This window comes from Drosophila sulfurigaster, chromosome X (genome assembly GCF_023558435.1).
Source record: "Drosophila sulfurigaster albostrigata strain 15112-1811.04 chromosome X, ASM2355843v2, whole genome shotgun sequence".
Lineage (NCBI taxonomy): Eukaryota > Metazoa > Arthropoda > Insecta > Diptera > Drosophilidae > Drosophila > Drosophila sulfurigaster.
In genome coordinates, this window is record NC_084885.1 from 14874409 (window position 1) to 14886806 (window position 12398).

Below are 12398 nucleotides of genomic sequence, written 5' to 3' on the forward strand. Positions count from 1 at the left end.
AAGGACATTGAAATCGTCCTTGTGGTTCTTGAGTTATCTTGATATTACCCACTGGAAAATTACAAGTTTTGTATCCTTAAGCGAACCCATATTTTGTTCATACCGTTCGATAGAGTTCGTCCTTGTGGTACGAACAATGTGTGTCCTTTAAAAATGCGGCAGGATATGGCCGAGATATAACCAATTTTAAAAAAACGGCTCTTATCGCACCCTCAAAGTATGCTATAAAAATGAAATTTTTGTAGCGCCAAGTTTAAATTTGAAATTTCAAAGTAACCGAAAGAAGCTTATCTGTTAACAACAATATTGAATTTTGAATGCAATCACTTGCTGCTGATTTCTGTTTACCTTGTATTTCAAATATTGATTTGGCACTTTTAAGGCGTTCGCGGCTTCAAGTAAACAACAAAAGCAACAACAATAGCTACAACAACACCAATATTAAAGAAAGAAGTTCTAATCATGTTATTGTTGTTGTTGTCCAGTCGATGCCACCAAGAACTGTGGAAAAGTTCCATCTCACCGGGTGAAATACCAGGCGAACATAAATCAGTAGCAAGCAGAAATACAGCAAGTCACTTGCGTAATTAGTGGCGCCATCTATCGCCATCTAATTATAATTGGTGCATCCTTAAAGTATGCTACAGGAACTGAAGTCTTTTGCATGGGCTTGGCGCGCCAATCTGAAATTTTAAGGTTGAGCTACAATCACTTCGCAAATAATTCTTAATGTGCAAATAAATTTTTTGTTGCATACTTTGAGGATGTGCCAAAGTCGATAGTTATCCTAAATGTAGCTATAACTCGGCAGGATTTGAAATGATTTCGAAAGGACATGCATTTTTGTATTCACAGATGCCAGCAGTATCGATTTGCATTCAAGGATTTGCAAAATTAAACAAAAAAAATCACTGAAAAATTTTCCAAGGGGGTGGCATAGAAAAATCGTTCTAATTTCAGATTTTCCGCTGTAACTTCGCCATTTTAAGGACGATTCGGATGTCCTTTTCCAAATCGATAGGTGGTTATGAAAGGATGCAGAAACTAAAACAATATCCTTGAAAGTCCTTCAAACAGCTGAGATAAAAGGACTTTTTGCTCTAGAAAAAATGAGCTATATCTCAAGAGTCCTTGGCAGGATCACGCTGAAATTAGTGTCAATCAATTTATATTTAACAAGGTTATAAACCATCCAAAGGACATTCAAATCGTCCTGTTATTTTGCAAGATATTCAGGATTTTGTAATTTCGACCATTTTCTACTCGCTCTGAAGCTGAAGTTTTACAAGTGTTGGATTCTTAAATAAAACCATCGTTTTTTGATGCCAATCGATAGTTATCGATCCCACGAATCGATTGCAACAAGTCCCGTCAATATCCGAAAGGATATGACTGAGCTAGGATCATTTATCTAACTTAACTTATCATTTATCTAAATAACTTAGGGTGATCCTCAAAGTATGCAACGCAAACGCATATTTCTTATTCATTACGCCTGCAAACCATAGATGGCGCTACTAAGCGACTTGTGGAAACGGAAAAGCCTTGAAATGCTGTTATTAATTTAACTGCTTTGGTGAAATAAAAACGAAGCTTGAAAAATTTATAAATATTTTATTAATTGAATGTAGATCAACTTTATAAATTTATTAATTAAAATCAATAATAAAAATATAAAATGGAAAAATACAAAAGTTAAAATTAATTTATTATAAATACTGAACGTGCTCGTTTATGAAATAGTAACCAGAAATTAATATGATATATATAATAGGTATATTATTTAGGATATAGATCTATAAATAAAAAAGGATAAAAGTAGAAAATGTATAAACTGATGTTTTAAATAATTCTTTAAGTAATAGCAATAGCACCACAAATATTAAATAATTAATAATAACATTTACCAAATAAAATATAAAAAACAATAATGATGTTGACAGAGCCATCACTTATTACGCTGTTGAACACTTTTATGTATACTTTGGTGAGGTTTGCAATATTGTTTGTCTGATGACACTGAGTGTCTTCCACAACAATTGAATAATTAAGTAAAAGTGAAAAAAAAAAACAAATATATAAATAAAAATGATGCTCAATTAAAAAGAAATCAAGAAATTATTTTGCACAACTTAAAGAAGAAATTGAAAGGGAAATGCGTTCGAGTAACGAGTGAATAAATGGGCCAAGCAAAGAAAATGAAACGTTGGCCAAATCAATTGATGTCGCTTGACATTTGAAGGAAGTGACGTTTTGTGCTTCTTGTACTTAACTTTTTGTTGCCAACAGCAGACGAAGGAGAAGAATGAGGAGAAGTAGAAGGAGGAGGAGAAGGAAAGCGGCAACTTTTGGCAGTGCCAATTTGTTGTCGATTTCGTGCATCATTTGGTGAAAGTACAATCAAGTGAGCGCAACTGAATGGAACGTAGCCAAGTGCTAGTGAAGTAGCAGAGAGTGTACGACGACGACTTGAACTTGAAGTCACAGGATGAGCCCCAAAAACTGGCTTTTGTGTCCAAGTCAAGTGAAGTGAAGTGAATTGAAGTGAAGTTGTTGTACTCGTATACATAGATGATGATGTTACGTACCTGGAATCCATCGTATGTCCAGCTGCCGAACTTCATGACGCATGTTTGCTCGTCAAACGGAAAGTATTCGACATCAATTTCGCAGGAGCTCTTGTAGATGGCCGGCGGTCGCCACTCGACGCGTCCAGTGTAGTTGAGTGTCGCCTTTGTGGCCAGCGTCACCTCAAAGTTGCCATCGGCGCTGAAAGTGTATTTGCATGCAAATAGAAGTATAGTACAAGTTTTATATACGTATGTAAGCACTCACTTGTTGTAGAGGACAATGTCGGGACGCCAAATGTGGTCGGAGGGCACGTGGAGCATTTCGACGCCGCCATACTCTTTGGGCTCCCATTTGAGTTTGTAATCGTACCAGGATTGCTCCACCCACAGGTTTGTGGTCATTATTTGATTCTTTAGATTGACATCAATCAGTTGGGATAGCTTCAGTTTGATGCGCACGGTCAAAGCGTCCGTGACATTGACCACCGGACGCACCAATTTATTGTAGTTGCTTAGCAGATCGTCGTAGAGTCGCTTCGCATCCGGATTCGCTGTGCTGCCTGTCGAATACGACGAGAGAGGAAGAGAAGAAGTAGATGTTGTTGGCATTATATTATGATGGTCATTATGCTGCTTATCTGAGAGAACAACGCTGCGTATGCGCAATGCCCGCAATAAATGTGCGACGCATTAAATTAATGATACGCTGATAATGGCATCACAATATGCTTGACCAGCGATGCCCCCACCTCCCTCCCTGCTATCCCTGCTATCCCTCCTCCCCGCCCTACAGCAGATTAGCCTTGCTTTTGCTAATTAGCTTTGCTTTTGGCTGCGCAAATCTTTTAATTGATTTATTTTTACGTCTGGCTGTCATTTCGCTACCATTTGTTCTACGCTAAGTCTTTCTCTCACTCTCTGTCTCTGTCTCTGACTCTGTCTCTGTCTCTGCGGTCTCGCAACTATCCTAATGCGCTTAGGCTAACATCTACAAGCATTTTTATTGCCCTTGCCCATGCTCCATGGCATGGCGTGGCGTGGTCATTGTAATAATGATAAGCTGATTAGTGCGCGCTTCGTATAATGACATTGGCGACAATGCTCGCTCGTTCAACATCTGCCACAGTTGTTCGTTTCCTCCATCTCCATCTCCAGCTTCAACTCCAATCCCCAATCTCAATCTCTAGCTTGTCCCGTATGCTTTGCATGCCAGACCACAAGCAGCGTTCAGCATGCAGCGTTCGCTTCACTGAGCTGCCAACTGGACACTCGACACTCGACACAGGACACAGGACGACGGGGCGCGCATTAACTCATTTCCTGCATCATTAAGGGGCACCTGCAATTCTCTCCCTTACACAGCGACACATCTTGCTCACACACTACGAGTATATTGCCAATTAGCTCCACGGGGCGTATAATCAATTTAGTGAAGCATTTAGCTGTGTCGATGTGTCGTCGGTTGCACGCATCACATTGCATCGATTTCAAGTCATTGCGCTTGCAACTTGGCTTGATCTTTTCAACAAAATTAACTAGCTCACAATTTGTGTCGTATTTTTGTGGCCAGCTGTTTTCTGTTGTGTGTGTGGCATACTTTATGTTACTCTGGGGCAACATCAATTCATGGCAGCAACTTTAAGAGCGCTTGGCCGCAACTTGGAATGCTTTTAGAACCCCCGTCGCAAATGAAGAAAAACAACTTCCCGATGGCATTCACAAATAAATATGTATATGTATATGTATATATTTTTCGCTCGCACATTGCCGCACATTCATGCCGCACATTTACTTGCTCATTCACTCATTCATTCACTCCTCATTCATTTGGCCAGGTGTGTGCGACACTCACTTTGTGTGTGTGTCTGTGTGTGTGTGTGTGTGTGTGTGTGTGTGTGTGTGTGTGTGTGTGTGTGTGTGTTGCTGTTGTTGCTCGCGTGGGAAACGTTAAGTTAAACGGACCTTTGCGTTGGCCGCTTTTGTCGCCCGCCGCAACACACGGCGCATACTTTATATGACCTTAACGCACACACACATTTACAAGTTGTCTCTGTGTGTGTGTGTGCTGGTGTTAATCGACTGCTTTCATTGCTTACATGTGGCCTGACAATCACATTAAGGTAACCCAAAAAGCACATTTTATGATTGCCTTGCGTGTTCTCGCCATTTGCCAGGCTGCCAGTTGCTGCCACAGTCTGCCGCTGCCACAGTCTGCCGTCTGTCGTCTGTCGTCTGCTGTCGTTCGTTGTATGACAAATTATGATGCTCGTATTTATGCTTTGGCTACCTTTTATTAACATGCCTTGTCTTGTAATTTCATTTGCTCGCAAATCCGATTACAACTTTGATCTCAATTTCTAATTAGTTTGTCGAGGTTTTGTCTTTGTCGCTGTCGCTGTCGCTGTTTTGCTGTTTTGTTGTCTTGTTGTCTCTCTCTCTCTTTGGGGAATAGAGAGCAGCCGAAGATAGAGAGAAGAGAAATGTGAACGCTTTTTAGCTCAGTTTACGGCCTAAATGCAATTTCGTTGTTTATGCGTCAAATGACAGCTACATGCCACATGCCACATGCCACACATATTGTCCGCACTTCCTTCTCTCCTTCTCTCTCTCTTTCTCTCCCTTTCTGCTCTGCTCTATGGCAATGCGCATTTGGGTCGTGTCTTCATGCTACACACTCACATAATTGCTATCTGGCCATTAGAAATTTATATGTACGTGTGTGTGTGTGTGTGCGTGTGACGTCGTGTTGCAAGTTGCAACTGGCAAGTCGCATTAATTAATACACATTGCGTATACGCGACGTCGTACGTCGTCTACTCCCACTACTCGGATTACTTCTTGGCCGCACATTGATTTTAATTAAGCAAACTGCCAGATGCAGTGCCCAAAAATGAAAAAAGTAAAAAGTGAAGTTGCACCTTATGCAAAGCAGCAGCGCAGCGCAGTGAGAAGTTGCTCGTTATTGAAATTGCCGCTTGCAACATAATCGAGTTGCAGGGCTGCTTCAACAGTAATTGGCATTCATTAAGGGCGCCTTCAGCAGTAGCAGCTGAAGTAGAAGTAGAAGTGGAAGCTGAGAAACTCTTTCTATCTGAAATGCAGTCATTTCAATTTGACTTGCCAAATTGTTTTTGTATGCTTTTTCCTATGCTTTTCTTTTGCTTTCCTTTCGCTGTCGCCGTCGCCGTCGCCATCGTTGGCCCGCCTTCTCCTTTTTTTTTTTTTTGCAAAAGTCGTGTGTTTACTCAACTGCAAGGCGAATGCAATTTTTGTGTAAACAACGCCATAAATTCCAATGGCTTAACAACAAAACGTTAGCACGAAGCAGCGAGCACCGAGCACCGAGCAGACAAGGCCAACTCGCAGAGTCAACTTTGCGGGACGGAGAGACAGACAGACAGAGAAACAGAGAGACAGACAGAAAGACGGACAGACAGAGAGACAGGTGGCAGCGACGACGTTAACGAGTTGTATTTTTAAATCCTTTGAGAATGTTGTCTGCGACTGCAACTTTAAATTTGCCTTGTAGATTGCAACTATTTCTATTTCTATTTTATTTCATTGCATTTTATTTTGTTTCATACGCTTTTTATTTTGTTTTCTTGTCGTTTTCGTTTTCGTCGTCGCCGTCGTCGTCGCTCATAAATATTTAGCTGTATGCTCGCAAACGCGCTACGAATTGCTAAGCATGTTGCATAAGCTTAAAGATATTCATGCTCCTGTATTTCTGCCTTGTGAACAAACTTCCACAACACACACACACGCACACACGCACACACACACGCACACACATTCTTGCATTTTCTTTGCAATTAAAAAAAGAAACAGGTAAGAAATTTACAGTTGAGGTTGCTCGACTATGACATATCCGCTACCCAAGTTAAATAAAACCATAAAAACGTGGTATTATTCTAAAAATATATAAAATTAATCTACTGAAAAACACCTAAATATGCCGAAGATTGTATTAGGTATATCGATATACTATTACCATATACCCAATTCATATAATATATACAGCAAATACTAAAATATACCGAAGACTTTATTTGGATTATCGATACCATATTATATTTAAAATTTACCATAGAGTTCAAAATATGCCGAAGACTTTATTAGGTATATACCAAATTAGTATACAAAAAAAAAAATACAAAAATATACCAAGACTGCAATGTATATGGATGTACATTTACTATATACAAAATGAATATACAGAACAAATACTAAAATACAACAAAGGCGTATTTGGTATATCGATATACTATATCGAATTAATGCGCAGAACAAATAATAAAATATACCGAAGATTGTATTTGGTATATCGATATAATATTGTATTCAAAATATACTATAAAGTATAACTAAAGCAGCTTTTTTTTGCTTCATAAATTGTTTCTTAAATAACTTCTATAATTTTTAGCTGAAATTTGCAGAAATCAAAAATACTACACTTCCTTCAAAGATACGCTCACTATTCAGAATTTTTTAGATTGGTCGAAATTGGGTGAGGCAAAAATCTTAAGCAAACTTTATATAATATTTCCCTCTACTCTATGGGTGGCGTGTATAAATAGAAGCAATCTTAAAGTTGACTTCATCGTCATTCGCTGTCAATGTTGAGTGCGTTAAGTGTGTTTTGCATGGCAAAATGAATAGCGAAGGATATGTTAACTAGGATATGCAGACACAAATTCACAAATAAGTTGTGCATACGAATCGAGATCATATTTTGTACACTTTGAAATGTCAACATAATTTAGCGTAGGTTCGTCAGTTGATAGTTGCCACAACTAAACTGTGCCTGGCATCTATCAAGTTAATGGCCATGACAAAGTTGCAATTTAAATAATAAATGTGCTGCATTTTATTGTTGTTGCTATTGCTGTTGCTGCTTGTTAATATAATCCCAATGCAACAAAAAATAACGAGAAAAAAAATGCAATACAAAAATGATATTGTATGTTGAGTGCAATTCAATTGAACGAATTGCCTTTGCATTATAAATTACAAAATATGGACACATATTTTATTTGGAAAGACTTAATTCGATAAATGGATGCATTTCACAAAATAGTTTTTACAAAGTCGCTTTCAAATTGCAAAAATTGTTTGGCAAATGGGTCAAAATGCCATTTGTTGCACACACGGGAATACCAATACATAACATATAGTACATATGTATGTATGTATGTATATATATATTTGCCATATAATTGCAGCACATAATGTATATACATACATACAAGTATGAAAGCTAGCGTCGACTGTGAAATACCCGCTATTTTTCATAAAGGTGAAAGAGTGCGGTATTATTATAAAAATATACCAAATAAATATTCCATGGAAATACTAAAGCATACCGATATACCATTACGTTCAAAAAATACCATAAACTGAAAAGAGTGAGTATTATTATTGAAAATATCAAGAAAATACTAAAATATACCACTATTAATTTCCCTTGAATGCAGGAGAGTGCGGTATTATTGTAAAAATATACTAAATTAATTTACCAACCTAAAATGTACCGATATACTATTAAGTTCAAAATATACCATAGAATTGAAAGTTCTTTTCATAAAAAGCTTTTTCTTAAATAACTTAATTTTCAGGAATGATAAATACTGTAGTTACATACATGTATGTATGCCCCCTTCTGTCTGTTACATTCAATTTCTGGCTGTTATAATACCCTTCTACCTTATGGGCAGTGGGTATAAAAAGTACTATGTATGGATGTAGTTAGCACATAAATCATAATTTAATTAAATGTGGTTTTTATCTGACAGTTTTGTGTGCGCTGCCGAGTTCCACATTCAGCGCTTGTTGATTAACGTTTTCAAATTAAGAATGTCATTTTTTTAATTGCAAAATAAAATTAGTTGACCCCCAACAACAACAAGAACTACAGATACAAGGTCATTTTCGAAAGAAATTAACCTCATTTGATTTGGTGATTTGCTAAACAACTTAATTTGCTAGCTTTAGTTAATACTTGGAGTGTTGAGTGTTTAATTCGTTTTCATTCAACTCATATGCGGCATGCATTTTTTATTTGAAACGCTTTCGCTCGAGCACTCTCAACTAGAGCTCCAACATTTTTTCGTTGCTGTTGTTGTTGACGTTCGTTTTTATATATACTTTTTTGGCTTTTTTTTGTTGAGTTGACTTTTTAAACGCTTGAAATTTACACGCAATTATTGTGAATGCATGTGAATGATAACTGGCAACGGCGAAAGAATAAAAAAACACAGAGATTGAGAGGGAAACGGAATTTGCCACTGCAACTGAGTGGCGAATAGCGAGTGGCGAGTGGTTGGTGCCGCAAACGGGGCGTATGAATAATAAAAGACTGCGACGAACAATGCAAAATGCAAAATGTAAAAATGTTGCTGACCATACGGCTGGGCAACGCCATCGCCATCGCCAACGCCAATGCCACACTGTGAATCTGGGTGACAAACTGGCCGCATTCACTTCATTGTTGTCGTTGCATGTGGGAGAAAGAGTAAGAGAGAGAGAGAGAGAGAGCGAGTGCCACAGATCCTTGGTGCCTCAATGCTGCAACCGCAAGGTGCAGTCAGAGTGCTCGCTGGCCATTTGGCCAAAGTTGAGAGCAAAGTGTATTGCATTGACAACACAAACACGTTCGTTCGTTCATTCGCTCATTCGTTCATTCGTTCATTCGTTGGTAGTATGTTCCCATTCACATGCGAAGCAATAACAAATTGCAAATGAAATACACAAGAATAACGCGATGAGCGTAAAGCGTGAATGCTGCATACAGAAAAAGAAAAGAAATATGAATAATTTGAGCGTGGATTGTGGTGACTCGAAGAGGGGAGGAAGTTGGTTGTTGGGACAACCAGTTAACCAGCGGAATGCCACCACAAGAGGGGAGGGGAAGGGAGGGAGGATAGCAATCGAATGCTGACCAAGCTGATTTCCGTCTCATTGCGTTGATGGACGAACACACAGCAAAGAAACGAACAGAGAACCGAACACTGAGCACTGAAAAGGGAACAAAACGCAACGACATTGGAATGGAACACAATGTGGCCCAAGGGTTGCCCTCGAACGGGGCAAGGGGCAAGGGGCGACAAGACGAGAGGACGAGACGGGGCGAATTGAGTGTCGAGTCTCGTCTGTCGACTGTCGAGAGCTTGCGGCGTCCTTTGTGGGCAGTCAAAGCATCTGTCTCGACTTATTTGCCGCAATGAATGTCAAGTAACTGAGTTCCTTTATCTCTTCTTCCCCTCCCCTCCCCTCCCCATCCCTCTCTCTCGCACTCAGTGTATTAGAGCAGACCAGCAGGTGCGACAATATATTCATGAGTGCATTCAAACTTGTTTAGATGCTTGCAAGCTGTTGACAGTGTAAATTACATTGTAATACAATGCTATTTTACATTTGTGCTAATGTGAATGTATGTTATGCATATCAAAATGTAATCATAAGTGTAGCTAATGGATATTTTATTTATTTAAAAAACAGCTTAGATATAATTGAAATGAACACTAATGTATTTCTAAAGCACTGGCTGATGAGGTTTTCGTCTTTAATATAGAGTCGAAAAGAAAACTCTACTTAATTTTGAGGTATTCATTTAGAACACTTTATAGAATGCTTACAAGTTAACAAGTGTTTAACTAATAGAGATGAAAAAGAGTTGAGCAAATAATGGGCATTTCTTATAAACATATTTTATGTGTATTTATATTATATGAAAAATAATTCAAAAATACATATTTCTAGGAGCAAAAGATAATTGACCAGAAAGTGTTTTGCTCTTCTCTTTTAACTCTCTTTCATTCTCTTTTGTTTTATCCAAGTAGAAAGGACAAGTTGTATTTAACGAGTAAATATTATAACGAAGATTTGATAACATATGTTAAAACAACACACAAGTTGTTGGTATTTAATTGTGATACAACAAGATATACGAATTTTAGAGCACAGAAGCACACAACGTCATAAATGAAGTAAGTAAGATTTCACCATAAAAACTTGTTTTCGAGCATTGGACTAATCAAAGTACGGACAAACAACAATACTTTATTTAGGAGTATTATTTATTGCTTATCAGCAGTCAACTTCGTTTTAATGATGATATTGAATTAGTTCATATTCTTAAACACAAATGACACTAAACTATTGGTTACGCTTTTCGCTAAATAATTCTATATTAAATTCTGTTCAAGCTCGAAAGCTCCATAGAAAGTAAACTGTTAGTTAAATCTGCTTACGATTTTCTTTTGAATACATGGAGGAGTTGGATTTATGTCCCCTTTACCATCAATGCGAATTTTCAGATGAAAAGGAACAGAGAATGAAATATATTTCTTATTTATTTTGAATAGAAATAAATTAGAGAAAGAATTCTTAAATATGAGTAAGAGAATTTGTTTTGGGATTATTACCGAATATGCTTTTGTATACTATAAATGCAGTTGCTTTTAAAGCAAATAAACACTTCAAACTTTAAAAGATATTCATCTCATTTTCAATGCACACTTTGAATGATGAATGTTTGGCAGTTTGCATTGTTGTGCACAACTAACACAGACAGAGATGGAGAAGAGGGGGAAGCAGAGCATGTTACATGTTAGTTACGTGTTTGAGTTGGCCAGCTCTCTCTCTCTATTCTCTATTCATTGTGAATAATCGTGGCATTCACATGCACTGACAGCAGGTCGCCATCCACTTGCATGTAAATCCATAACAGCTGCAATTATTTGCTATCAAATGCAATCGAATGCAATCATTCATTCATTCACTCACACGCACGCACGACGCGATGTGATGTGATGCGATGCGATGCGACGCTTCCGCATGCCTCAAAGTGTAACTCAAGCTAGTTCTCGCCTCGCTTTCACCTTCTTCTCTTCTTCTCTTCATAATCTCCTTTCGCTTTCCCCCTCTGTTGCTTCGTTGGCTGTGCACCTGTCAGCCTTAAATGCGTCCGGAGCTTAAATGCCAATATTTTTGCAGAGTGTCACCGACGCCCATCAACTATGTTCGACGCCCTCATCCATCCAGCTCTATGTCCTGCTTGTCCTTACGCTCTCGCTCTCTCTTTCTCTTTTTTATCTATCTCTTGCTCTTTCTTTTGCCTGCTGCGGCTGCTGCTGCTGCTGCTGTTGTCGCTGTGTCGTCGTAGGTGTTGCGTCCTGCCTGATGAATTGAGCGTGAGCACGTGCATGATCCCCATCATCATTTTTTATGGCCATGCGTCAAAAACAAGACAAGCTTGCAATGCACGCCCCCCCCACTCTTCCCTCTTTCCTTCTCTCTTTTCACCTCTCTTCTGCCTTCTGCCTTTTGCCTTGCCTCGCTTTCAATGTCTGGCAATGTGTCAAAATGTTGGCCCCGTGCGTCAAATCGACACGCAGCAAAAGTTTCTAATGACACTCGCTTGATGCGAGCGCGAGGGCGAGTGCGATTGCGAGGGGAAGCTCAAGGTGCTAGGCATCCGAAGGGGGTGGAGTGGCGGCTAGGGAAGGGTAGTGATAGGGCATTCTAGCTGTATCCGGAACTTCTGGCTGGATTCCGTTGGCAGCAGCGCGCTAATGTGCGTCATTGGGTGGTGACGATGATGCTGCTGCTCCTGCTGCTGCTGCTGTTGGTGGCGAGGCAGGCGAAGAACTCGAAACGGAAGTAAAAAACGTCGGAAACACGCACACAAACAACTAGGGGAAGAGCGAGAGAACGGTGAGAGAAAGAGAGAGAGAGAGAGAGAGGGGCGAGCAGGGAGATCAATTTCAGCGTTCACATAGTTAAAGCATTTCTAACGAGTCGGGCGCGCATATTGAACTTGTGTTTGCC

At 39.1% G+C, this 12398-nt stretch overlaps 1 protein-coding gene across 1 annotated transcript in view; it reads right to left on the minus strand.

The window, feature by feature from the left end:
- The window catches only part of LOC133849596 (acetylcholine receptor subunit alpha-like), a 119344-nt gene that overhangs the window by 37952 nt on the left and 68994 nt on the right, over positions 1-12398 (minus strand). The window contains exons 5-6 of the mRNA XM_062285784.1: positions 2836-3130; positions 2589-2769 (exon numbers count right to left, since the gene is read on the minus strand). Coding sequence (XP_062141768.1) covers positions 2589-2769; positions 2836-3130 — 476 coding nt within the window. The remainder of the gene's footprint in view (positions 1-2588; positions 2770-2835; positions 3131-12398) is intronic.